This window comes from Mytilus californianus, unplaced genomic scaffold (genome assembly GCF_021869535.1).
Source record: "Mytilus californianus isolate M0D057914Y unplaced genomic scaffold, xbMytCali1.0.p SCAF_1, whole genome shotgun sequence".
Lineage (NCBI taxonomy): Eukaryota > Metazoa > Mollusca > Bivalvia > Mytilida > Mytilidae > Mytilus > Mytilus californianus.
In genome coordinates, this window is record NW_026262581.1 from 140,342,879 (window position 1) to 140,370,388 (window position 27,510).

At 33.0% G+C, this 27,510-nt stretch overlaps 2 protein-coding genes across 11 annotated transcripts in view; one reads left to right on the top strand and one right to left on the bottom strand.

The window, feature by feature from the left end:
- Nucleotides 1–6,397, bottom strand: part of LOC127737255 (probable proline--tRNA ligase, mitochondrial) — an 80,276-nt gene extending 73,879 nt beyond the window's left edge. For 3 of the 6 annotated variants that reach the window (XR_007999334.1, XM_052247841.1, XM_052247826.1), the window contains exons 1-2: nt 6,312–6,362; nt 526–688 (exon numbers count right to left, since the gene is read on the bottom strand). Coding sequence is in view for 5 of the 6 variants with exons in the window: in XM_052247841.1 (XP_052103801.1) it covers nt 526–681 (156 nt within the window). In the remaining variant the exon portion in view is untranslated. Of the gene's footprint in view, nt 1–525; nt 689–6,265 lie in introns of all 6 variants that reach the window. The other 3 variants (XM_052247822.1, XM_052247814.1, XM_052247805.1) reach the window with 3 other exon arrangements.
- Nucleotides 6,398–6,585: 188 nt separating this feature from the next.
- On the top strand, nt 6,586–26,732 carry LOC127737282 (NADH-cytochrome b5 reductase-like). Of its 5 annotated transcripts, none has more exons than XM_052247875.1 (8): nt 6,586–6,772; nt 9,997–10,847; nt 11,912–12,063; nt 12,785–12,872; nt 18,914–19,018; nt 22,474–22,527; nt 22,893–23,042; nt 25,230–26,732. In XM_052247875.1, exons 2-8 carry the CDS (start codon nt 10,563–10,565, stop codon nt 25,425–25,427), a joined length of 1,032 nt encoding a protein of 343 aa, XP_052103835.1. In that variant the 5' UTR covers nt 6,586–6,772; nt 9,997–10,562; the 3' UTR covers nt 25,428–26,732. The 5 variants fall into 5 exon arrangements, with proteins under 5 accessions (XP_052103835.1, XP_052103812.1, XP_052103815.1 ...); XM_052247852.1 differs by lacking the exon at nt 22,474–22,527 and adding an exon at nt 22,620–22,673 and having other exon boundaries at nt 6,587–6,772; XM_052247855.1 differs by lacking the exon at nt 22,474–22,527 and adding an exon at nt 22,693–22,746 and having other exon boundaries at nt 6,587–6,772.
- The last annotated feature ends 778 nt before the right edge of the window (nt 26,733–27,510 follow it).

The window sequence follows — 27,510 nt, forward strand, 5'->3', positions numbered from 1 at the left end:
ACTTGACCTCCATTTTGTCATCAGTAACAACATATTAAAATTTGAAAAGCTTTGGTTGAACGGTTCATGACTTAAAGCATGGACACTACTGGAAACACCATTTTTCAATCTTTCAAGAACCATAACTCCTGAACAGTGAAAGTAAAAATTGTCAATATCAAACTTGACCTCCATTTTGTCATCAGCAACAACATATTGAAATTAGAAAAGCTTTGGTTGAACAGTTCATGAGTAAATGCAAGGACACTGTTTGACAGCTGGCCAACCACCGTAAATCCCCAAATCAATAACTGATTTTTCTTTCAAAATCCAGTTAAAAATGGAGCAGGGAATTTTATCTGCAAAAAGGCCTCTTTATAAATATTGACTGACTGGCTAATTAGTTTTTTTTTGTTGTATTTTTTTTATTGGGGGGGGGGGGGGGGGGGGGGCATATTCCAATTATCTTTAGTCTTTAGACAGATGGAGGGTTTCTTTTAACTCAACAATCTGCAATTTAGTGCAATTATATAACAATCCTATTACCTTATGACTTTTGCAGTGTAACTGTGAATCTTGTGGTGGAATTTTCTGTAGATTTTGAAACAGCTGGCTAACATATTTCCTGTGTCTGTACCTTCTAGGACTGTCTGTCAACAGAAGCCAACGTCTTCCTTGTAATACAATACTTCTGAATAACATGGTTGATCTACAAATATACAGAAAACTTTGATATGCTGGTATGATTTAAAGGCTTTAACAAATACAATTTAGACAAGGGATAAGGGAAATAACTCTGTATAAAATCAGTTATCAATTGCAAGGAATTTCACCGATGGTTGTCTTGCTATTTCTTGGAGAATTTGTAAATACCTTGGTTGGATCAAATTAGAAGACATGTGAAATCAAGTTACTAGAGTTGTTACCACTAAGGATGAAGCAATTCTAACCATCATCTGTGATTTTCTTGATATTTGTGTGAATCAATATTTAATATTTGGTCATGTTTTTATTCAAACATGATAATGTAGGACTTGATATATATCACCCCAGGTCCGTTCACCCATGTTCATTTAGATTCTGGTGGACACTTGTCTAATTGACTATCATAACACATATATATACCACATTTGAAATAAATGATATGTAGATTTAACCCATACACCATAAGTCGTTGAGATCTAGTCTTTTGATATGTAGTCCTTGGTCCATAAGAAATAAATGGGGAATGTGTCCATGGGACAGATATGATGCCCCCGCTTGCATATAACGTTATAAAGGGACATAACTCAAGAACTGTAGAAGTGACACTACCCAAATTTGTACCTGATCTGAGTTTTGTGGTAATAAGCATTGTTTACAAGTTTCATAATATTTAGTTGAGGCAAACTTAAGTTAGAGAACAGAAACGAAAAATTCAGCAATTTTTTCCATTTGTAAAGGGGCATAACTCTAGAACGGTAAAAGTGACACCACCAAAATTCAAACTTGATCTGTGTTTTGTGGTAATTAGCATTGTTCATAAGTTTCATAACATTTGGTTGAGGCAAACTAAAGTTAGAGAACAGAAACCAAAAATTCAGCAATTTTTTCCATTTGTAAACGGGCATAACTCTAGAACTGTTTAAGTGACTGCATCAAAATTCAAAATTGATCTGTATTTTGTGGTAATAAGCATTGTGTATAAGTTTCATAATTTCATAACATTTGGTTGAGGCAAACTAAAGTTAGAGAACGGAAACCAACTTTGGGACGTACGGACGGACAAGGGTAAAACTTAATGCCCCCTCCGCTACGGCGGGGGCATAAAAAATTCAAGATCATTTTCTAAATTTTGATTTGCTTGTTATCGTTATCCTTCAGAAACCGTAACAGTTAACATGGTCAACAATAATGGTTTTTGCCAAATAATTGGTTACGACATAGCTTGACTTCAATACCTTTGAGTCAAGTGTTTTAGTTACATTTTATAGGACTTTTCTTTACTTATATATTTAAAATCAGTTTTACTCCTCAACCATACATGTATGTGAAAGACCTGGGTTTTTATTATTTGAGCTCCATGACCTTGACCTTGAATACAGATTCAGGTCTAAGGTTAATTTAGCATTATAGAATTGACCTTTGCTATAACCTTATATTGGTACATGATAACATCGTTTGCACAAGGTTTGAAGGCATATTATCTTGTTTAAGGTCAATGCATATGGGATTTGACATTGAGCAAACTGGAAGTAATTGTATTTGCATTGCTACCTAGCAACCATATATTTTCAGAATCAGTGTAAAGTATGATAGCTGTCTTATGACACAGGGAGTGACCTTCTGTAAACCAGAAGTAGCTAAATACCTCCCTTATTACAGAAAAAAGTACAAAGAAACCAATATTTTTGGATTCAGTGTAAACAATCTATCATATGTCACTGGAGTTGACGTTTTATAAACTAGAAGTGGCTTATTATAACCCTTATTTCAAGCGAAAGTAAATGGAACCAGATTTTTTTTTCAAATCAGAGTTCAGTTACTAACATTAATTATATGACACTGTATGTAATTATATATAGATTAGAGTCAATCATTGTTTCTCTTTTTCATATAAAACTACTGCAAACTTCTTTTTTTTTAATTCATTTTAAGATAATCAATCTTACTAAAAGGGAAGTGACTTTTAAACCAATGTTAAAACTTTTTACATTCAATTTCTTATCAACAAAGTAAATTCAAGAGACTTTCAATGGTTCTCTGAAATATTGGCTTTTAATTTTACAAAAGTTGTTTACAAAAAAGTATGTACCGGTATGCTAAAATTTTGAGTCCTGAATAATTATAATATCTATAAGTTAATCTGAATTAATCATAGGCGGATTGACTAATGCTTTGTAAACTATTTGTGTTATTATTCACATGATTCATATGATGTCTTGTTTATAGGTTCCATCTTGTTTTTGGAGAGAATATATTTAGGCTTTAGTTAGGTTTCTCGTTTGAATTGTTTTACATTTGTCATTTTGGGGCCTTTTATAGCCGACTATGCGGTATGGGCTTTGCTCGTTGTTGAAGGCCGTACGGTGACCTTTAGTTGTTAATTTCTGTGTCATTTGGTCTCTTGTGGAGAGTTGCCTCATTGGCAATCATACCACATCTTCTTATTTTTATATTTGCCTGTTGTCCAATTCCCTTTGATAACTACCAACATGACCAACTAAAACATTTGAAATTGAAATTGAAGTTTACACAAAAGAAGAATTAGTAAAGAACCAAAAAATAAAGAACCCATATCTGCCTGGAATGCAAAAATACTTTCACTCCATATCAAATCTGTAATAAAATTTTGTTTTATATGAACAAAGTCTAAAGTCCAAAGACTAAAGTTTAAAGTCTAAAGTCCAAATTCTATTTCAAGTCTAAAGTCTAAATTCTGCACCAGGAGACGTCAATTCTCTTTCAAGTGGCATCCCTATGTCATCATGTCTGTCTTTATGTGAATTAGTTTCCTTCTTGACCTGCAGAGGTGAATTCAGGTCAGGGGAAACCTGAAATGCCCCTTAAAATCCTAAAAATATCATTTTCTTTTGACATAAAACGCATCAACATTTTTTGGTCTTGCTCCACACACAAAAATTGTGAAGGTGGACCATCATTAACTCTCAAACTTATTATCCATTTCAACAAGTTCTTCTATCATGTCTATTAAAGTATTTTATCCTCTCTTTATCAGAAGTTCTCATTTACTAACTACTTTAATAAAGGATAGGCATATGTCAGACAATGGAAAAAAAATATGCTTAAAATAAAGAATGTTGTTGAAACCACCACCTTGGCTTGCGAGGATAACCTAAGGCATATCTGGATAAAGTTCACCATTTCCTCCCAGTGAAGAGGATCAGTTTCTACAACAGTCATTAAAATTTAAAACGCAACATCATAGGAAAATCTTAAAATAAAGACTACTAAGTGCAATGAAAATTAAACATATACCAATCTACATTAATAAACATGATAACTGAAGCCAAACAGCTAGAGACTAATCTGATAATTTCCATTAATTAATCTTTTATCATGAGTATTTACATGAATGACATAAAAATGTAAAACCAAATACCATTAATAAAAGGATGTATCAATATTAAAAGTGAGAGTGAACAGACCTTGGATGAATGGAAACAAGACCTATGTGTTATCATGGTTAATTTGTCAGTGCCCAGATCAAATGCCTATCTAGCTTTAAACAAAAAAATACTTCCTTAAAAAAGGCTCTGTACATACCAAGATGACACATTGGTAATTTGGACAGTTTGAAGATTGATTGATTGTTGTTTACTTAATGTCTGGTGGCAAACATTTCATGCTTGTTCCGAATGAGTTCAACAAGGAAGGTAATTGCAATGAGCACTGCAAAGTCTGATTCGATCAGGATGTAGGGTGGGAAATTTGGACTTACCCTGGAAAATGAGGATATAACTGGTATATTTGATAAGGAAGAAAATTTTGCCTTGCAATATGCCACCTACAGACCCCTCACAGATGTGTTACAAGGGTTCTTAGTCATCCAAAGGGTGTGAAAGACACTCTCTCTCTACAACAGGCATAATTTTAAATATTAACCTCAACCAAAAATTTTGATCAGTGTGCATGGCTTCATATTTATTCATCCCACAGTCAAATGAACTCCCCACTTAAGCAAGGGTTTTAATGGGAGGTGTTCAAGAATGACCATATTCCATACCACAGTCAACCCCTGGGTGTGACAGTTTGAAGGAAAACATAATGCGACATAAACAGAACATGTCTTTCACACCCTTTGGATGATTAAGACATTCCAACTGGTCTTACATCTACAGTACGTTTATTTGCAGACGACACAATAGTCATGTGATAGTGTATTTGGCAATAAAATCAAATTCCGAAACATCCACATTACAAAAAGATCTTGACAAACTGGCATCGTGGGAAACTATGTGGAAAATGGCATTCCGCCCAGATAAGTGTAATGTAATTTCAGTCACCAGAAATAAAAAACCAATCACATTTAACTACACATTACACAATCACTCATTAGAACATCTAACAACAGCAAAATATCTGGGGGTTACCATCAGTTCAAACCTTAAATGGGATGTGCACATAAACAACATATGCAAGAAAGCTAATAGCACCCTAGGCTTTCTAAGGAGGAACATGAACATAAGCTCAACATCAATTAAAGAGCAAGCATATAAGTCCCTAGTAAGACCATCACTAGAGTATGCTTGCTCTGTTTGGGATCCATACTTACAACAAGACATAGATAGCATTGAAAAAGTTCAAAGGAGGGCTGCGCGTCTTGTTACCAACAAATACAGAAACACCTCAAGCGTTGGTAACATGTTACAACATCTTGAATGGCGCAGCCTCTCTGACAGAAGAAAAGACTCAAGATTGGTAATGCTTTATAAAATTGAACACGAAAAGGTTGCAATACCTAAAAATAATAAATTAATCCCACAAAAAAGACAAACAAGACATTCAAATTCGAACAGCTTCCAAATTCCATCCTGCAAAACACAGTACAGAAAAGAATCCTATTTTCCAAGAACTATTACCGACTGGAACAAACTACCGGACAACATTGTAAATTGCACTTCAGTAGACTCTTTCAAATCTTCAATTTCAAAGCATCAATATTAACTCAACTATTACATCATACTTAATTATACAAAGCATTTTTTAATTTTTTTTCGTATTTTTTAAAGATTGTATATATATCAATCTATGTCTTGTTGTAAGTTTCCTCCTGTGACATAATCTTCAATTTGTTGAAGGCGGTCACTATATGGTAGAATAGAATAGAATAGAATAGAATACACCTTATCGCTATTTGTTCGCCATTAGTGGACATCACAAAAGTTCCCGTAAAATTTTGACGTCATAATAGAAAATATCTGATGCCACAATGGAAAAGTGATTGTTGTATGACGTCAAAAGTTCAAGCGGGACAGATTCTCGGGTCAAGCGGGAATAGCGATAAGGTGTATAGAATGTGGTACTGTCACGGAATAGAAGTTCCTTCATAATATAAGTTCCAAATGGAAACTATATTCTGGAATATTATTTCCACTGGAATAAATATTACAGTAAATGTTCCTAACGGAATAAATGGTATAGAATATTTGTTCCAACAGGAACAGATATTATGACATTGTTTATAACAAAGTTTCCAGTGGAACTTCTGTTAGGCGGAACAAATATACGTTGACAGTACTGTTACACATAATCTTTAATGTGCAGTTGTGTGCTGTCTTAAGACCTTTTGAGAATGTCAGTATAGTTTAACAGGATACAAATGTTCCAACTATTCAAGGATTACGGTGCAAATGTAATGTTAAAAGTGTGTAAACTTTCCCCATGTGGTTACCTCTATTGCTACATTTATGCTAAATTAAGTATTATTGGGATCCGAATTTGTTAACAGACATGGATTTGTTCCTTGTAAAAATGTGCATAATTATTTGTTTAGTTCATGGCTAAAATTTTGCAATTCCCACAGAACATTATATTGTATTTAGTTTACAAATAAACATTGACAAATCTAAACTTATTTTCAATGTTTTATCTAGCCGCAGAAAATCTATAACAATGCACGTTTCTCTCCCCATTCCATGGCTGCTCTTAAAACTGAATTTTAAAGACTTTTTAACACAATCGTTTAACTGGCTAACTATGCAGATAGAAATTTCACAGATATAGCTTATATAGCATGTAATTTTCAGAAACATTTAGACTTTGACTAAAATATCGAGACATTAAAAAGAGGGTAGGTTGGATATAAAAATAAGTTGTTAACCTTAGACTTAGAGTGCCACGGTTTTTTTGGGGTAAACTACCATTGAGTGCCAAGGGATAGGCCCTAGATTTGAAATTTCAACGGAAAATGTCACAAAAGAAGCGTAACAATGCATAACGTCATGCAATTGTTTCTGTATGGAAACAGTTGTTTCGACGGTCATCGTTTGTCAGTTAGACTTTTATTAAGGTAATAGGTACGGAAATGGTATATCTAAACGATGTTTATGAAATATGAAAAGTTGATAAACACATTAGAACAGAAAATATAAAAATAAGGATGCAAGGAAATTTTATAATTCAGCGCAAAGAGCGAATTGAATATTCTATAAAGAATCAGGCAATTTAGAAAAAAATCAAACATTGCCGAAAAAAACCCACCGACATAACCACCCTATTTTAAAGGTACCCTCATCCTGAGTTAGAAATGGAAGGTCTTTCGTTTCTGTGTGTCTGGTAATTCGAGAAATATTTAGATACATTTTGGTTAGAATGATAGAAAATTACAGCAAATTATATCTTGAATTACCAGAACAGGGAAAGGAAAAGAATGTCATGAATGTTATACAGTCAGGGGAATTACTGAAATAAGTGATTTATAAAATCACTTATTTAAGTAACAAATTCGAAATTTTGTCACAAATTGTGATTTTGTAGTTCTACCAAAATTTTAAACATACAGGTTTAGATTATATCTTGTTATTAGTAAAATTGAAAAAATAAACCTTTTGCTTCTCTTAAGTAGCAAGGTTTATGCCTTTGATGCAATCATTTAGCTGTAAATTATATAATTGTGGAAAAAATGCTATAATGATTTTTCCCAGCAGTGGGAGTATTTTTCCTGTAAAATTCAAGGTTTCATCTTACAGATTATGTAATAAAATTTTACTGTTCGCAATCAAAATTTCACTGTTCCAGGGTGTTGAAATTAGTGGGAGTAATTAAAATAATAATACTTAAAGAAGTGATTTTTTGGAAGAAAATAGAAGTATGATACTTAAACAAGTGATTTTCATGTCATTATCCCAGATTCAGTACAAGGTCATCACCTGACATGACCGTTCATCCTATCAACACAGATGTTGGTTTTGATAATTTTAGCAACATGATTAGTCCCTGGATCATTAGTTTTGTATATCTAAAGCTACAATAAAATTAAATCACTTAGTCTAGTGATTTATTTGCACTACTTAAATAGGTGATTATTAAAGAAAGACAACTCTTACTTCCAACATTTGTGGACAAAATGTTACTTGAATCAGTGATTTAGAAATCATTCATTTAGTAAGTCCCCTGACTGTAATATCCATGCACCTTTATACATTCTGAACTTAAATTAATGTAAAGTTGAGCGGGGTTTTGTTTGTCATGTTTTCACCACTGCCTGATTCTTAGGTAGATGGGCACTTAAATAAAAACACTGTAACATGCAGGTGCCTCTTTTGCAGGCACATGTTTCTGTTAAAAAATATACCTTTCTTGAAAATTGGACAAGAATCTTGCAACACAAAATCTAAATCATCAATTCCATGTTTTCTATATGGATGCACTTTTACTATGTTTGCGTCTCATATCCGCAGCAAGTCCATAGAGTGTCAAAGTAATCTGTGACATGACAACAGCAAACAAACTGCTTCTAGATGCCACCACAGCAAAGTCTCTTGAAATATTCAAGTCTTAAGTGACGAACACCTCTAACTAAATCAATTCAACAATATTGTTTTAACCAGTTTTTAATGATACCCAACTTGCCAGAATATTCATCATGTTAAATGTGGGTAGTAGATGGAAGAAGAAGAAGAGCAACGTGAGCAGTAAGGGGGCAAAATAGAAACATGTAGTCAATTTTTTTAAGTGGAATTTTTTTAGCTATCAGTGTTTGAGTTTGAGAGTTTTTGCTCCATGTTGAAGGCCTCACTGTGACTTCCAGATGAAGAACAGCAATAAAAGCACTGTTCCTTTGCCATTTGTTTTTTTCCTGTATGCATGGTTATTTTGTGTCATGAACTCATACACCATTGTCATGATTGTCTTTCTTTTTTTCTAGATCATGCTAGATAGAGGCATAGACAAATTTATGTCTATTGATACAACCTTTTCAACCTCCACAATAGCTTTCCATAGAGAGTTATTGCCCATAAATGATGATTTTTATACACTTTTGAAGTTTTTGAATATTATCTTGAAAACTGTCACAGATGAAGAGAAACTGTGAACTGTAACACTGATTAACAATCAAATTGAGATCAACAAATAGTTTTTTGTGGTCTTTGATATTGTGATGAACTCTTAGTGGAAGTTTGAATTTAGGGGTTTGGGTGGGGCTAGGAAGATTTTGCTAATAATTTGATCCCAATTTTGATTATATTTTAGAACATAACTAACGCAGTCCTAGTACTGAAGAAAAGTAATTTATTCCCCTAAACATTCTCAATGCTCTGGAAAAGCTGTATATTTGAAAACAGGTAATTTGTTTTTTAAAACATTTTTTGATTGCCAAATGGAAAAAAGTAATTATCAAATTGCTATATTTATGCCAGGGAGTAACTTGTTTCAGAAGTTTGACATATTAAAAAAATCAGTATTAAATGATATCCTTTGCACTTTCAATATCCATGATATCCATGCTGTATATATACTGACCCACTGAGGGAATGAAGAACAAAAAATGTTGGTCTTAGTACGTAATATATACGTTCCGGACCATATGAGTACTTGGACCATACACGTTTTATCTGTATACTCAGATGGCCTGTATGGTCGGACGATATGAGTATTATACTCCTTTGGTTATCAACAGGCCAGACCATATAGATATTTTTCCTCTAATTTCTTCTTATTTTCATTTAATAGATCTGTTTTTGCTCCTTATCATACAATATAAAAATGATTTTACTGTAATTCTTATTTGTATTAAGTAAAATTCACTTTAACTCATGGGACACTGACTACCATATATAATCGAATAAGTGAAAATTTCATTTTCAGAATCTCTTAATTTGTGGACACCTTTTTTTCAATGTTAATCATCATTTCATTACCCGGACCAAACAGGTATGGTCGGACCATATGAGTGAATACACATATAGTCATGACCACACATATGGTCATTCCTTGTGTTATATTAAAATAATATTTTCTGAAACATGTCAAAATAGGTTTGTGTGCCTTCATATCTTACTTTTATATTCGTAGATAAATGGATGCTGCCAAGTCTACATTAAATGGTAAAAGAAAACGTGAGGATGAAGATACTAAGGGAGATAATACCAATAAATGTGTTGTCCAGGAGGGATTTTCTTGGTGGACAGGTTTGATGTACGATATGCCAAAATCCATGACAAAACCACAACCTGTAGAGAAAAATTCAAAAAGTTGATGTCTTCTTAGTATTAGGGCTGCATTTTAGATATTTAGTTGTATGTTTGATGTGTTGATTTGAATCTTTTTTTGATTATTTTTTTTACTTTGAGAATTTTTGTAACAAATCATTAAATGCTTTTTATTTCATTCTGTCAATGTATTCCTAACATTACGTAAAGGTCAAAGATCATCTATCTATGCATTTTATACACAAATAGACACACTCATCAATTACAAAGTTTATATTCTACAACATTACAGTCATTTGTATATGACTTGAAAACATAAAGACTTGCTAGTGTTTATTAGATACTTTTTGTCTTTATAAAATACAAACTTATCAACTTGAAAACAAGGACCGCTTGTAAGCAGTAATTAGTACTATTACAATCAGAGGGATGGAAAATATTAATGAGGATCCTTTGCCAGAATGTTCATTTACCATCTCGGGGAAAATTGTTCCAGTGCAACAAGAAAAGGACACACTCATAGCTGTAGATAATGTTGAATTGAATGAACCTGCAATTGAGCTCCCATGTAAGCCTGAGAAACCTTCAGACGCTGACTGTTGTGGATCAGGATGTATTCCATGTGTGTTTGATATCTATGACCAAGAAATCAAAATTTGGGAACGTGAATGTGCAAGACTAAGGAATAAAGCTGTCCCTGGTGAGGATGACTTGGTAAGCAATTTACTTGCTCACAATTGTATATTGGAGAATGAGAATGCAACATAGGATTTATTATATGAAATAATATCTTGGTAATGAGTGCATTTTATGTGAGTTGATTGGCCCATTCACATTCATATTTAAATAAGGAAACCAAAAATAAGTTAATGATATAAATTTTTACTGATGCTAATAGCACTCAAAGCATTAATCCATCTTGTAGACATAGAGTTTCTCTGGTAATGTTTTGGAAGGAATAAGTAAGTGTTGGTTTACACTTGGTTCTGTTGTACTTTGGTTGCATGCTACGTTTTTTCATCATCTCCACTTAAATTATTTGGTTCTGTTGAATCAACAGAAATAATGTATGGAAGGTTCTTTATAAAATTGAGAATGGAAATGGGGAATGTGTCAAAGAGGCAACAACCCGACCATAGAGCAGACAACAGCCGAAGGCCACCAATGGGTCTATATTTCTTTTGGTTAAGACTAATATTTAAGTAGCTAGAGGCTAGTATGATTCCCAATAAGATAACTATTCACTACAGACTACTATTTAAGTAGCTAGAGGCTAGTATGATTCCCAATAAGATAACTATTCACCACAGACTATAGGATATTTAAGTAGCTAGAGGCTAGTATGATTCCCAATAAGATAACTATTCACCACAGACTATAGGATATTTAAGTAGCTAGAGGCTAGTATGATTCCCAATAAGATAACTATTCACCACAGACTATAGGATATTTAAGTAGCTAGAGGCTAGTATGATTCCCAATAAGATAACTATTCACTACAGACTAATATTTAAGTAGCTAGAGGCTAGTATGATTCCCAATAAGATAACTATTCACCACAGACTTAAGGACGTGGATGTAAACTACTGCAGGTTACCGAAGGCCTTCAACAATGAGTACAAAACAATAAATGAAAAGCTATTATGGCATCCAACAGCAATTAAAGTATACTTGTTGGTAAATGCCAATTGTTAGCAGTATATGCAAAATCACATTTTCATCTTTGTTTTGAACTACCTTGCCAATATATGGAATACAATGTCAGTTTATAATTTCAGTTTAAAGAGAAGTCAATGTTATCAGAGTTGGAATACAGAAAATTTACAATATCTAAGGTTTGGCCAGAGACAGGAGATACAAACAGATACAGATTCAAGCTTCCTTTTGACAGAGATCTTGGTTTAAAGATTGGTCAGCACATCATAGTCAGGTTGTGCCTCTATTGCAAATTTAATTTTGAATCCAGTCTTTAGAAGGGTCTCTAATTTTTTTTTTTTTAAATGTTGCAACAACAAAAACTAGAACAAGTGAAACATTACACCTACACTTTTGTTTATAACAGTGCTATTTGCTCAGTAAAATTGCAGTAACCTCATATTAATTTGTGACTTTAACAAGGATTTCTGTAGGGTTTTATTTATGATGTCAATAAAGAATACAGAATCACAGAATTTTTACAACGTCCGCTTCAAATTTAAAAAAATGATGGGTTTTACCCAAAATATTTCATTGTGAGCAATTTGTACTCTGTTTGGCACAGCCTCACATTCTACCTGTTTCTAAGCCTTGTACAAACAATTTTTTTATTTTGAGACAATACATGGTTATTTTGCATGTATCAGAAATATACAATTTCTGTTATTTATGATAAACTCCAGGTTTTTTTTAGCAGAAATGTCATTGTGACATAATAAACCCCAAAAAAATTAATATTTAACAGGCACTTTCCTAGCTCTATCTCCCGTGTTTAAAGAATTCCTAAAAGATACTTTTTATACTGGTATTGTCTCATCATGCCCATCTATTTGTATAGTGTAGCCTTGGTCATAAATATTGTAAACAAGCAACATCAAGCACTTTCTTTCACATTTTTATTCCTATCCTAGACTGTGTGCACAGATTAGTGATTAACTAAAAATATTTTATTTCAGGGGAAGAAGTTTAAATGAAACAATTACAAGACAGTACACACCAATAACTGACATAACCACCTCTGGTCACTTTGATCTTCTAATAAAAGTATGTATGAATATTGTACAGGGTGGTGTTAGGATGAAAGATCAAGTGACAAGTAGGACTGCTGAAAACAGATTTGGAAAAAAAATCACAAAAATTCTGCCTTAACTCTATTGAACCACAGACTCTTACCTATGATTCAGGGTGTCCAGACTTTAATCAAGTAATATTTTACTTCTTACCTTACAGACTTGAGTCACCATTGTAGTAGGGCTATATGACTTTACTCCAGTAATATTTGGCCTGAGACCTTAATAGAAGGCCATTTAGACTTATATCCAGTAATAGTTGCCTGTGTTGTAGGGTATACAGACTTTACTCAGTAAACTTTGGTCTGTTTACATTGTAGTAGGGTGTTAAGACTTCAATCTAGTAATGTTTGACTTGTAACCTTTGTAGTAGGTCGTTTAGACTCTACTTCATTGAACTATGGCCTGTCACCTTTGTGGTACATGTATATAGGGCGTTCAGACTGTACTCCAGTAATATTTGGCCTTTCACCTTTGTAGTAAGGGTTTAGACTTTACTGCAGTAAACTATGGCCTGTCACCTTTGTACAAGGGCATTTAGACTTTACTCCAGTAAACTATGACCTGTCACCTTTGTACAAGGTTGTTTAAACTTTTCTTCAGAAAACTATAACCTGTCACCATTGTAGAATAGCGTTTAAACTTTACTTCAGTAAACTATGGCCTGTAACCTTTGTTAAACTTTACTTCAGTAAACTATGGCCTGTAACCTTTGTAGTAGCCTTGCAACTCTGTAGTAGGTTGTTTAAACTTTACTCCAGTAAACTATGGCCTGTAACCTTTGTAGTAGCCTTGCAACTCTGTAGTTTACTCCAGTTAACTATGGCCTTTAACCTTTGTAGTAGGGTGTTTAAACTTTACTTCAGTAAACTATGACCTGTAACCTTTGTAGTAGGGCCTTTAAACTTTACTTCAGTAAACTATGACCTGTACCTTTGTAGTGGGTTATTTAAACTTTACTCCAGTAAACTATAACCTGACACCTTTGTAGAAGGGCGTTTAAACTTTACTTCAGTAAACTATGGCCTGTAACCTTTGTAGTTGGGCATTCAAACTTTACTTCAGTAAACTATGGCCTGTAACCTTTGTAGTTGGGCATTCAAACTTTACTTCAGTAAACTATGACCTGTAACCTTTGTAGTAGGACCTTTAAACTTTACTCCAGTAAACTATAACCTGACACCTTTGTAGAAGGGCGTTTAAACTTTACTTCAGTAAACTATGGCCTGTAACCTTTGTAGTTGGGCATTCAAACTTTACTTCAGTAAACTATGACCTGTAACCTTTGTAGTAGGACCTTTAAACTTTACTCCAGTAAACTATAACCTGACACCTTTGTAGAAGGGCGTGTAAACTTTACTTCAGTAAACTATGGCCAGTGATATTGTTGTCTTTTTTCAAAACTACCTCTACCGTTTTTTATTGGGAAAAATGCATATTTTTTATGGAAATTGGGAAAATTGTATATTTTATTCTGAACACATCAGCGATTTTTTGCTGACCTTTGCTGTCTTTTTTGCACTGTTGTTTTCATGTATATTTTGGTTGTCAGACATTTTCAACCTAAAAGGTACTTTTCGGAGAGGGGAAAGAAACAGAAGCAATGATGGTACTTAATGCATTGAAAACCACATGTTTTACAAACACCATGATGATTCTGATCAGAAAACCGGATCTCAAAAGTGCTTTCTAATATCAAAATAATAACATGAATACGATATTTCAATCATTCTTCTTCTTCTTCTTCTTTATAATTCAGCACTCCATCAACATACTGATGATAACGTGCCGGGCACTGATTTTACTATGCCGCGCGTGCGTGGGATCTAATTTTTATTTACAGTGAATAATATACAAAAATAAAAATTTAATTTCTTTTTCCTCTGTTTTTGTACTTTACATTTTGGTTAAAACTATATACATTGTAGAATTTATTTAAATGTTTAGATGTTTATTGAGAACAGATATTGGAATCTGTTCTCGGAAACTTTCAAGAGTAGTACATTGAACTGCAGTTACTGGGAGAAGGTTCCATTGTAAGATTGTTCTTGGGTAGAATGAGTACTTGTATGAGTCTTTAGTGGTTTGTATGGGTCTGAAAGAATAAATATGTGAATGTTGTCGTGTTCTTGTATCGGATTGTGTGAGTAGATCTGTCGGGTATATGGCTACAAGATGATGTATGATTTTGTAGAAGAAGATGATGCGTGTTCTTATCCGCCTTTTCTCAAGAGTTGCCCAATTTAGTGTTTGCAGCATTTCAGTGACTGAGCTGGTGTTATGGTATCTGTTGCATGTGTACCTTGCTGCTCTGCGCTGGACCATCTCAAGTTGGTGTGTTTGTGATTTGGTATGTGGGTCCCAGACGCAGCTGCTGTATTCTAGCTTTGGTCTTACTAGTGCTATGTATGCTTTTTCTTTAACTGTTTTTGAATTTACCTTTAAATTTCTTTTAATGAAGTTCAGCTTTTGTGTGGCTGCAGCTGTGATGTTGTTTACATGCTTGTTCCATTTTAGGTCAGTTTGTATAGTAATGCCCAGATATTTTGTGGATGTTTCTTTTTGCAGTATATGTTGGTGGAGAGTATAGTCAAATTTTAATGGGTTTTTCTTGGTTGTTATCTGGAGGACTGAGCACTTGTCTGGATGGAATGACATGAGCCAGTCCTTCTCCCATTTTGCTGCTGATGTAAGGTCCTCTTGCAGTTTTTGTGTGTCTTCTTTGTTTCGTATTGTTTTATAAATTATACTGTCATCTGCAAATAATCTTAGGGTGCTGTGTTTGATGTATTCATTAAAGTCGTTGATATACACAAGGAACAGGATAGGGCCCAAAACTGTTCCTTGGGGAACACCAGATGTTACGTTAATTTTGTCTGACTGAACACCATCAATAATGACTGTTTGTGTGCGAGATGTGAGGAAATCTTCTATCCATTTTAAGGTGTTGTGTTCTATGCTATAATATTTCAGTTTGTATAGAAGTCTTTTGTGAGGAACTTTGTCAAATGCTTTGGCAAAGTCCATCACAATTATGTCAGTTTGAATGTTATTGTTGTTATTTTTTGCTAGTTCTTGGATGAATGATACTAGTTGAGTTTCACATGATCTAGATGCTCGGAATCCGTGTTGAAGGTCGTACAAGATTTTGTTATTTTCTAGGTGGTCCATCATACTACTGGCTATAATGTGTTCCATGATCTTACATAGTATACATGTGAGTGATATTGGTCTATAGTTTATTGCGTTATGTTTATCACCTTTTTTAAAAACAGGACAGACATTTGCATGTTTCCAATCTTTTGGGATTTTTCCTGTGTCAAGTGATTTTTGAAAGATGTAGGTGATTGCAGTTGAAATGTCACTACTAAGTTCTTTAAGTACTGTTCCGCAAATTTGATCTGGACCAGTTGCTTTATTAGGATTGATCTTGTCCAGTAATTTTATTACACCCTTCTTGGAAATGGTGATGTTATTCATTTTTGGATAGTTTGATTTCCCTTTATCCGGAATAGGTTCACTTGTTGTTTCTTCGGAAAATGCTTTTTTAAATTGACTATTTAGGATGTTAGTTTTGTCAGATGTGTTATCAGTTAGTTTACCATCTTTTCTAAGTGCAGCAATGCCTGTATTGTCATTTTTCATACTTTTGATGTATGTAAACAAGTTCTTAGGTTGTTTTTTTCTGATGTTGTCGTCTGGTTCTTCTACTGGTAGGTCAAATATCATTTTTTCGATGTAATTCCAGTAGGCATTACGCATTTCTTTTTGTAATGTTCTTTTTAAGTTTTTGTATTTTTTCATTTGATCTGGACTGTTTTTGCTCTTTTTATGTAGTCTTTTAACTTTGTTTATCATGATTTTTAAGGTGTTATCAACCCAGGGTAGTTTTTTCTTGTTTGTGATTGTCTTCTGGGGGATGTTTTTCTTGACTGATTGAAGTAGCCTTCCTGTGAATGTATTCCATAGATCATCGGTAGATGAACTATGATAATGACCTTTGATTTCTTGTGTGAGTTTGTTCACATCTTGTTTGATGTTTTCCCAGTTAGCTTTTCTATACTGGTAAGTTTTTCTTGTCATTTTCTTGTTACGTTTTAGAGATAGTGCACATTCTGCATAGACGATATCATGGTCTGCATTTCCGATAGGAGGCATAGTTTCCAATTTGTTCACTATGCTTGGTATGTTGGTGAAAATCATTACTACCAATGACATCACTGTTTTGGGAAAATGTAAAACTTTTTGGGAGGAATTTTAAGCCACTTTTTTTAGTAATTTTCTCTAGGGGAAAAAGCCGAATTTCGGCTGTAATTTGAGGCAAACAATATCACTGATGGCCTGTAACCTTTGTAGTTGGGCATTCAAACTTTACTTCTGTAAACTATGGCCTGTAACCTTTGTAGTACATGTAGTAGCCTTGCAACTCTGTAGTAGATTGTTTAAACTTTACTTCAGTAGACTATGACCTGTCACCTTTGTAGAAGGGTGTTCAGACTTTACTTCAGTAAACTATGGCCTGTAACCTTTGTAGTAGCCTTGCAACTTTAAGTTATGAAAAGTATGTGAAAAACTAACTTGACCTATATTTTTTTTATCCATTACATTGTTTTCTAGTTTCATAAGATTTGGTCAAGTGATATTTCAATTATCATCCAAAAAATAATTAAAAACAAATTTAATTTATTCATAATCTATGACATTGTTTTTCAGTTTCAAAAGATTTAATCAAGTGGTAATTTAATAATCATCCAGAAACCAAAGAAAAAACTATTTTTTTAAAGATATCTTATGGGCATAACCCTTGACCTGTATTTTATGGTCCATTGTTGTTAAGTTTCAAAAGATTTTACCAAGCAGGATAATTATCCTCAAGAATCAGAAAAAAAAACTTTTAAGGTTATTAAGGGACACAACTCTTATATGGTAAACATCAAAACCATCTAAAGCAAACTTGACCTATATTTTTAAGATCCATTGTGCAAAAGAGATTAGGTCAATCAGTACTTTAATTATCATATGGAAATCAAAGTTTTGATGAATGATTGGACAGAAGGATGGAAGAACAGACATCTTCATCACTATATTCACCCCTCTGTGAGGCATCAAAAACACATCACCTTAAAACACTATGCAATTGTTGCTCTTACCATTGTTTCTAAAGTTTCACAATTTGAGCATAACAGTAAATATGCTTCTTCATTCAAGAAATTTCAAGATTATGAAAGAAAAATTCTGCACTGAAAGATATTTAAAAAAAATTTAAATTCTTTCTTCTGACTAAGTCTTTTTTTTTGAGAAGCATAGAGGTGTATTGTATGCATGCTTTCAATATTCAATCTATTCATAATGTTTATCATTTCAAATAAAACCTAAATAAAAGTATTGAGTAAAACCTGTCAAAATAGTTTAACTTTTTTTGTAGAATCTTTATTTTCAACCAAGGTCATAATAAAGCCATTTGAGCATTTTAGAATACACCTAATCGCTATTTATTCCATTCCGGATAAGTTCTAAAATTACACAACTTTTTCATCCAGTTGAAGCTATCTGGGGCCCTGTTTAAACAATGCACCATGCATGATACTTTTTTAATGAGATCTGTTTAAAACATCGTTAATACTTCAAACAAAATATTTTTTGACTATAATTTGAGTTTCGAAAAAGTGGATCATAATCTATCAAAGTTTCGTATTGATCGCTTTCTAAATTTTTCCCTCCCTCAGCTCGTTACTGATGACCTTTGTTGTTTACCTGTTCAAGGCCTGTTGACCCAAACAGGAAGTTGTCTAAATGACTGTTTTTTCTGGATTGGACTAAATAGCGATAAGGTGTATTAGATTTATCAAGCTCACTAAATCTTGTATGACAATACAGAAGTACGTTAAAGCTATTTTGTTTACCAATTATCTCAAATTTGTTTGTCCTGTGGAAACTAGGAGTAGATCAAGTAAATAGTTGAAAGTAATTCTGTTATGGCAGAATTGTATAAATTTGAAATACTAAATATTCCAGATTTACAGAGATGGAAAGATGTCAAAGATAATCAGCCACTGGAAAGTTGGAGATGAGGTAGAAATTAGAGGACCTTTTGGATCACTGGAATATGTTCCTGGAAAAGTAAATACACTTTAAAAAAAATTATAATATAAAAATAAGGAAATGTGGTATAATTTCCGATTAGACACCTATCCACCAGAGATCAAATGACATAGAAGTAAGCAATGTTTGTTCTTACTATAATTGATTGATTGATGTTTGTTTGATGTTCAGTGACAAATATTTCATGTATATTAAACTGATTATACATTTGAATATTGTGAAAGTTAGTGGGAGGATAGCATGGAGATTTGACTCTTAGTAAACACATTGTTGCATTTTCTGTAGGATAAAACACAGATTGGTGTACCCATCAAAGTCATTGAAAGGCTTTAACATGCTGAGAACATAATATTCTCCAGTTACATTGCAGTGAACATAGTTGCATGTTAGGTGTATTGTACAATTTCAATCTTATTCCCCTTCAGCAAGGGCCCCACTACAGGACAGAATAAGTCCATGTAGTCTACTACTTAGAAATAGCTGTATTTCTGTATCAATACCCTCAGGAAGGGCCCTACTACAGGACAGAATAAGTCCATGTAGTCTACTACTTAGAAATAGCTGTATTTCTGTATCAATACTGATCCCCCTCCATCAGACAGGGCTCACCACAGGACAGAATAAGCCCATGTAGTCTACTAAGAAATAGCTGTATATCTACATCAATATGGTTCCCCTCCCTCAGCAAGTATCCTACTATAGTATAAGACAAAGTAGTCTACTACTAAAAATTGCTGTATTTCTAAATCATTTCTGGTTGGTTGTTAATTTAAGACTAGATTTTTGTTGTGTCACATTTGAATACAGGTCTTGCTTTGTATTCGTGAGTTTCAAACTGTTCTGTAATTTTTCTAGAGTTATTTCCCTTACATCAGGCCAATTCTTTTAAATTGAACTGTAGAAAAAAAAATTGGAACATAGAATATAACCTTTTTTCATTATTATTCAAGTCTTCTAAACATTTAGTTAGAATTGTTGAAGTAGCTATTGGATACATCTATTCATGTACAGAATGACCCCATGCACACATTCAGAAATTGTTTATTATATGGGATCTTGCTCATTATTCATATACCACTCCTTCCATGACAAAAGTTCAGTTCAGATATATACCAATGTTACCCTACAGGCATGTGTCTCTTTTGTGTTACAGGTTATATTTGATATTGCAGTAAAGATATATACCAATGTTACCCTTACAGGCATGTGTCTCTTTTGTGTTACAGGTTATATTTGATATTGCAGTAAAGATATATACCAATGTTACCCTTACAGACATGTGTCTCTTTTGTGTCACAGGTTATATTTGATAATGCAGTAAAGATATATACCAATGTTACCTTCACAGACATTTATCTCTTTTGTGTTACAGGTTATATTTGATATTGCAGTAAAGATATATACCAATGTTACCCTTACAGGCATGTGTCTCTTTTCTGTTACAGGTTATATTTGATATTACAGTAAAGATATATACCAATGTTACCCTTACAGACATGTGTCTCTTTTCTGTTACAGGTTATATTTGATATTTCAGTAAAGATATATACCAATGTTACCCTACAGGCATGTGTCTCTTTTGTGTTACAGGTTATGTTTGATAATGCAGTAAAGATATATACCAATGTTACCCTTACAGGCATGTGTCTCTTTTCTGTTACAGGTTATATTTGATATTACAGTAAAGATATATACCAATGTTACCCTTACAGACATGTGTCTCTTTTCTGTTACAGGTTATATTTGATATTGCAGTAAAGATATATACCAATGTTACCCTACAGGCATGTGTCTCTTTTGTGTTACAGGTTATATTTGATATTGCAGTAAAGATATATACCAATGTTACCCTTACAGACATGTGTCTCTTTTCTGTTACAGGTTATATTTGATATTGCAGTAAAGATATATACCAATGTTACCCTACAGGCATGTGTCTCTTTTGTGTTACAGGTTATATTTGATATTGCAGTAAAGATATATACCAATGTTACCCTACAGACATGTGTCTCTTTTGTGTTACAGGTTATATTTTGATATTGCAGTAAAGATATATACCAATGTTACCCTTACAGACATGTGTCTCTTTTGTGTCACAGGTTATATTTGATAATGCAGTAAAGATATATACCAATGTTACCCTACAGGCATGTGTCTCTTTTGTGTCACAGGTTATATTTGATATTGCAGTAAAGATATATACCAATGTTACCCTTACAGGCATGTGTCTCTTTTCTGTTACAGGTTATATTTGATATTACAGTAAAGATATATACCAATGTTACCCTACAGGCATGTGTCTCTTTTCTGTTACAGGTTATATTTGATATTGCAGTAAAGATATATACCAATGTTACCCTACAGACATGTGTCTCTTTTGTGTTACAGGTTATATTTTGATATTGCAGTAAAGATATATACCAATGTTACCCTTACAGACATGTGTCTCTTTTGTGTCACAGGTTATATTTGATAATGCAGTAAAGATATATACCAATGTTACCCTACAGGCATGTGTCTCTTTTGTGTCACAGGTTATATTTGATATTGCAGCAAAGATATATACCAATGTTACCCTTACAGGCATGTGTCTCTTTTCTGTTACAGGTTATATTTGATATTACAGTAAAGATATATACCAATGTTACCCTACAGGCATGTGTCTCTTTTCTGTTACAGGTTATATTTGATAATGCAGTAAAGATATATACCAATGTTACCCTACAGGCATGTGTCTCTTTTGTGTCACAGGTTATATTTGATAATGCAGTAAAGATATATATCAATGTTACCTTTACAGACATGTTTCTCTTTTGTGTTACAGGTTATATTTGATATTGCAGTAAAGATATATACCAATGTTACCCTTACAGGCATGTGTTTCTTTTGTGTCACAGGTTATATTTGATAATGCAGTAAAGATATATACCAATGTTACCTTTACAGGCATGTGTCTCTTTTGTGTTACAGGTTATATTTGATATTGCAGAAAAGATATATACCAATGTTACCCCTACAGGCATGTGTCTCTTTTGTGTCACAGGTTATATTTGATAATGCAGTTAAGATATATACCAATGTTACCTTTACAGGCATGTGTCTCTTTTCTGTTACAGGTTATATTTGATATTGCAGTAAAGATATATACCAATGTTACCCTTACAGACATGTGTCTCTTTTGTGTTACAGGTTATATTTGATATTGCAGTAAAGATATATATATATACCAATGTTACCTTTACAGGCATGTGTCTCTTTTGTGTCACAGGTTATATTTGATATTGCAGTAAAGATACTGTCTATTCATTTATTTTTTAGTATATATATTTCATGGATTGTCATTGAGGAAAAACTGGGTATTCATAGTAATTAGATTTCATTAATTTGATTAAGGTTGCATACAAGTCTATAGAAAATTGAAACTTCATTGAACATTTAAATTTGATATATACTGATGCTATTTTATATTTCAGTACAGATATATACTGATGCTAACTGCAGGGACAGGCATTGCTCCTATGTCTCAGGTTACATTTTATATTTCAGTACAGATATATACTGATGCTAACAGCAGGTACAGGCATTGCTCCTATGTCTCAGGTTACATTTTATATTTCAGTACAGATATATACTGATGCTAGCAGCAGGTACAGGCATTGCTCCTATGTCTCAGGTTACATTTTATATTTCAGTACAGATATATACTGATGCTAGCAGCAGGTACAGGCATTGCTCCTATGTCTCAGGTTACATTTTATATTTCAGTACAGATATATACTGATGCTAGCTGCAGGGACAGGCATTGCTCCTATGTCTCAGGTTACATTTTATATTTCAGTACAGATATATACTGATGCTAGCAGCAGGTACAGGCATTGCTCCTATGTCCCAGGTTGTACAAGGTATACTGAACAACGAAGAAGATGAGACATTTATACACCTTCTCTATGGCTGTCACACATATAAAGATATATTGATGAAGAAGGAATTAGATGAGTGGGCAGGCTACTGGAATTTCTCTGTCACATATGCTTTAAGCCAGGTTAGTTTTATTTCTGTCCGATAAAATGACCCTAGGCCTTTTAACTATTTTGATTTGGGTGTCACTGAGTTTTTTGTAAACCAAATTTAAGGCTAAGGCATGTTTGGCATACATAATTATAAACTTGGTATCTTAGATGAGTTTTTTATGACACTTAAATGTACTTATATAATTCTTTGTTTTACACTCAGTATTCGCTTTAAGGGGTAATAATTATGGAAAGGAATATCTGCCATAATTATACATTTCTTAATTTGTAAAAAGCAATTTCCTATTTTGTAAAATGCAATTTCTTAATTTGTAAAATGTAATATCTTAATTTGTAACATGTATTTTTTTTCCATCCATTACATGAATTTCTACATATCTTGATTTGTGAAATGTAGCTTCATAATGTGTAAATGGTAAAAGTATGAGTTGGTAAATATTGGGAACGAGTGGGTTGAGTACGAGTTGGCAAAGGTACGAGTTGTTGTGTACCCGGAACAGCGACCTAGTGCAGAATATTGTGGAACTATTTCATTCTTGATTTGTAACTTGTAGTTTTTTTTGGAGAAAATTTTTTTTAATGAAAATTCTCATCGGCTGTCTACGGTAACACTTACATTGTTTCATTTTCCATAAATGTGACTCAAACCAACAATTTAAATTTCACAGATAGAGTTTTAATATATTTCGATTATAAATATATATATTTTCGTCCTATACAAACATTCACTAATCTAGGAATGTAGAAATTCATGTAACAGATGGAAAAAATACATGTTATGAATTAAGAAATTACATTTTACAAATTAAGAAATGTATAATTATGGCAGATATTCCCTTCCATAAATAATAAGGTCCATATCTGGGCAAAGCTTTAGCTCATAGGACAGGGTTTGGTATTATTCAACCTAATTTTTCACTGAAGTTTGAACTTTTAGTTCCAGATATCTATTTATGTCTAATTAGAACATGAGGTAATGTGAAAAACACTGGGTTTACAATCAATTAAGTTTTTAGACCTGCAAATACAGAGCACATGCAAGTACAACTAAATAATTAACCATGAAGTTTCTCTAGCTTTATGAACAACACCTCTTGTGTAATTATTTATTTGTAACTATTTCCAACTGAAAAATGTATACATGTCAATATATACCATTTTTGTCTCGCCTTGACGTAGTAAAAAAACTAGACATGTTGTTTCCAGCCGTGGCGGCATCAACAATGTATTAGTTAGTGATTAGGTCTAGTTTATGGTGAACCACTAGTGGTAGGTCAATGATATTTGGTATGCAGTTGTATAAGCATTGCACATCTCATTTCCATGGAGATTATGTGGCCCTGCCCCCTCAGTCATGGTCTATTGACTTTGAAACTTTGGCTTAGATTATATGTATTAATTTGTGATTAGGTCAGTTTATGGGGAACTACTAGTGGTAGGTCAATGATATTTGGTATGCAGTTGTATAAGCATTAGCACATCTCATTTCCATGGAGAATATTTGGTCCTTACCCCTCAGTCATGGTCTATTGACTTTGAAACTTTTGCTTAGTTTACATGTATTAGTTTGTGATTAGGTCATTTTTGGATTAACCACCTATGTTAAGTCAATGATATTTAGTATGCAAATATATTGGCATTTGAAAGTCTCATTCCATTGAGATTATATAGCCCCACACCCTCAGCATGGTTCATTGACTTTGAAACTTTTGCAGTTTGCAAGTTCATGTTTGTGTTTAGGTTTGTTTAAATGGAAAGACTTATGATAAGTCAATGGTATTTGGTATGCAGTTGTATTAGTATTGGCACATCTCATTTTCATGGAGATTGTTTAGCCCTGTACCTTCAGTCATGGTTCATTGACTTTAATTATTTGCATAACTAACATGTTAAAGTTTTGCTATTTTAATTTGAACATTTGCATTATCAAAATAACAAAAAATGCGAGACATATCTGTGTTAACAGTTTATGTAATTAAAAAAACAAATTATTTGATTTTCAGATATGATGATTTTAAGCCAATTTAAGAACGTTTTCTACATGCTTTCTACACAAATGAATAATCCAATTTTTGCAAAATCTCCCATGAATATTCACTATATTTGAAATTTTGCACATACATAGCACTTATTTTTACACTCAAATGACCTCACTTCGTAATACTTCCAATTAGCACACCTTCTTCTTTATATTTCAGGAACAGGGGAAGAATTATCAATATGGAGATAAAGTTTGTGAGAGAAGAATTGATGAGACTTCGATACAACAGGAAATCAGTGGTAAAACTATGGATAAGTTCATGATTCTAATTTGTGGAACTAGGTCATTTGATGAGGATATAATGAAATGCTGTGAAAATCTAGGATTTAATCAAAAACAGATATTTAAATTTTAAATAATATGCTTACCTAAGAAAACTGTTCACTGGTTTCATATGTCTACAAGAAATTTAGATTCTCAAGGGAGACAACTCATCATAAGTGATGTCAATTATATTTCTATTCGAAAATGTGATTACCAATTTTTCAGGGGAAATATTTTATGAACTAGACTATTGACCAGTCTTTCATTTCATCTTTCTGAGACTGTCAGGTCAACCAGTGTGTACTTTTCATTAAAGAACAAATCAGATTCTTCATGTTGATATGATTTATAGGAGAAAAACAAATGAACAGATTGACTTTAAACAAGTTTTGACGATACAAAGTTGTTTATCCGAACAAAATATCAGTCTTTGCCCTTACTTTGAATCCATTTGCTGAATTGTATTAATGGTATTAATGAAGGTAGAAATTTTATTCAGTTTGCAAACTTCTGTATGTAATCCGTTTTTTTTCCTTATAATGAAACACTTTCAATAACTATCAATCAGAAATAAATGACTGCAAAGATTATGTAGAGTTATTTCCCCTATTCCATAAGACTATACTTATGGAATTTGTAATACTAACAAACTAGAAAAATTGCAACTTGAATCTGCAAGAATTGTAACTGGCTTACCAATATTCACAAATAAAAATAATATTTACAAAGAAATTGGATGGGAATCTCTTCAGGACTATCGCAGAAGAAGAAAACTGCAAATGTTATATAGAGCGTATGGCAGAAACGGCCCTATTTATCTTTGTGATTTTATTCCACCATAGATACAAAGTACAACTTCATATCCAAGCAATGGTGACCATACTATGTTACCTATTTGTAGGCTTTTGAAAAGTAGTGACTCATTTATTTCATCAACTATTAAGCAATGGAATAAATAATACATATCTGCACCAAAAACAGAAATGTTTTCAAAATTTAACAATAGATTAAAAAAGGAGTAGGAAATAAAACTGTGCCTAGTTACTTTGTCTTTGGTCCACTCCACATAAACACACACACGCACACACAGAGAGAGAGAGAGAGAGAGAGAGAGAGAGAGAGAGAGAGAGAGACACACACAGGCATACATATATGTGCATATATTTTTTCTCTTCCTTTTCTTCCTAGTTTTCCCTTTTCTATATTGTTTGTTAATATGTCTTTTAAATAACAGATGTCTGATAAGAATTATGTAATAATAAATTTCGTGTTTGCATGTTATGAAATATCATTGATTAATATTGTATTTTAGGAGAAGAAGATCTTAGTTGGACTAACTTGTGTCTAATCCTTTTTGTGATATTTTGAAAATAAAATATGTTTAAATTTAATCAAAGTATATTTATGGTCAAGTTACAGTAAATGGATCATGTCACAAATTTAAAGATAATTTTGCCAACAACTGCAGCTAATGTGCAGTATGTTAAGCTTAGAAATGAAATTTTTTTTCTTTTTCTTATGTTGAAAAGTTGAAAAATTATGTAATGAATTCTCTCAAAATAGATGTACATTTTTCTAGGAACCATGTAGAAAGTGATCTTAAAATTGGCTTTATATAATCAAATCTAAAAAAAAAAAAACAATAAAGAGATTTGTTCCTAAAATTGATATAGTGTTGCTGCCTAAATATCTGTTAACAAAAGGTAATCATAGGGACACCAACTTTGTTTTTGATGCTTCAACCAGTCTGTAACCATGAAGGTAGTGAAAAGCTAAACAAAACAACAGTGTTTCTGGTTTCACAATGTGAATGGCTTATTTCTATGTTGTTTTTTTGGTTTTTTGTCTCGCCTTGACGGAGTCAAAAAGCGATACATAGGTATGCTGTTGTCGGTGACAACGGCGGCGGCATCAACAATGTATTAGTTTGTGATTAGGTCTAGTTCATGGTGAACCACTAGTAGTAGGTCAATGATATTTGGTATGCAGTTGTATTAACATTGGCACATCTCATTACCATGGAGATTATTTGGCCCTGCCCCCTCAGTCAAGCTGTATTGACTTTGAAACTATGCTTAGTTAACATGTATTAGTTTGTGATTAGGTCAGTTTATGGGGAACCACTAGTAGTAGGTCAATGATATTTGGTATGCAGTTGTATAAGCATTGGCATA

Excerpts from the sequence above, each read along its gene's own strand:
- LOC127737282 (XM_052247875.1), top strand. The coding sequence starts at position 10,563 with ATGGAAAATATTAATGAGGATCCTTTGCCAGAATGTTCATTTACCATC. Across the intron at positions 10,848-11,911 it reads TCCCTGGTGAGGATGACTTG|TTTAAAGAGAAGTCAATGTT; the intron begins GTAAGCAATTTA and ends TTATAATTTCAG. Across the intron at positions 12,873-18,913 it reads ACTTTGATCTTCTAATAAAA|ATTTACAGAGATGGAAAGAT; the intron begins GTATGTATGAAT and ends TAAATATTCCAG.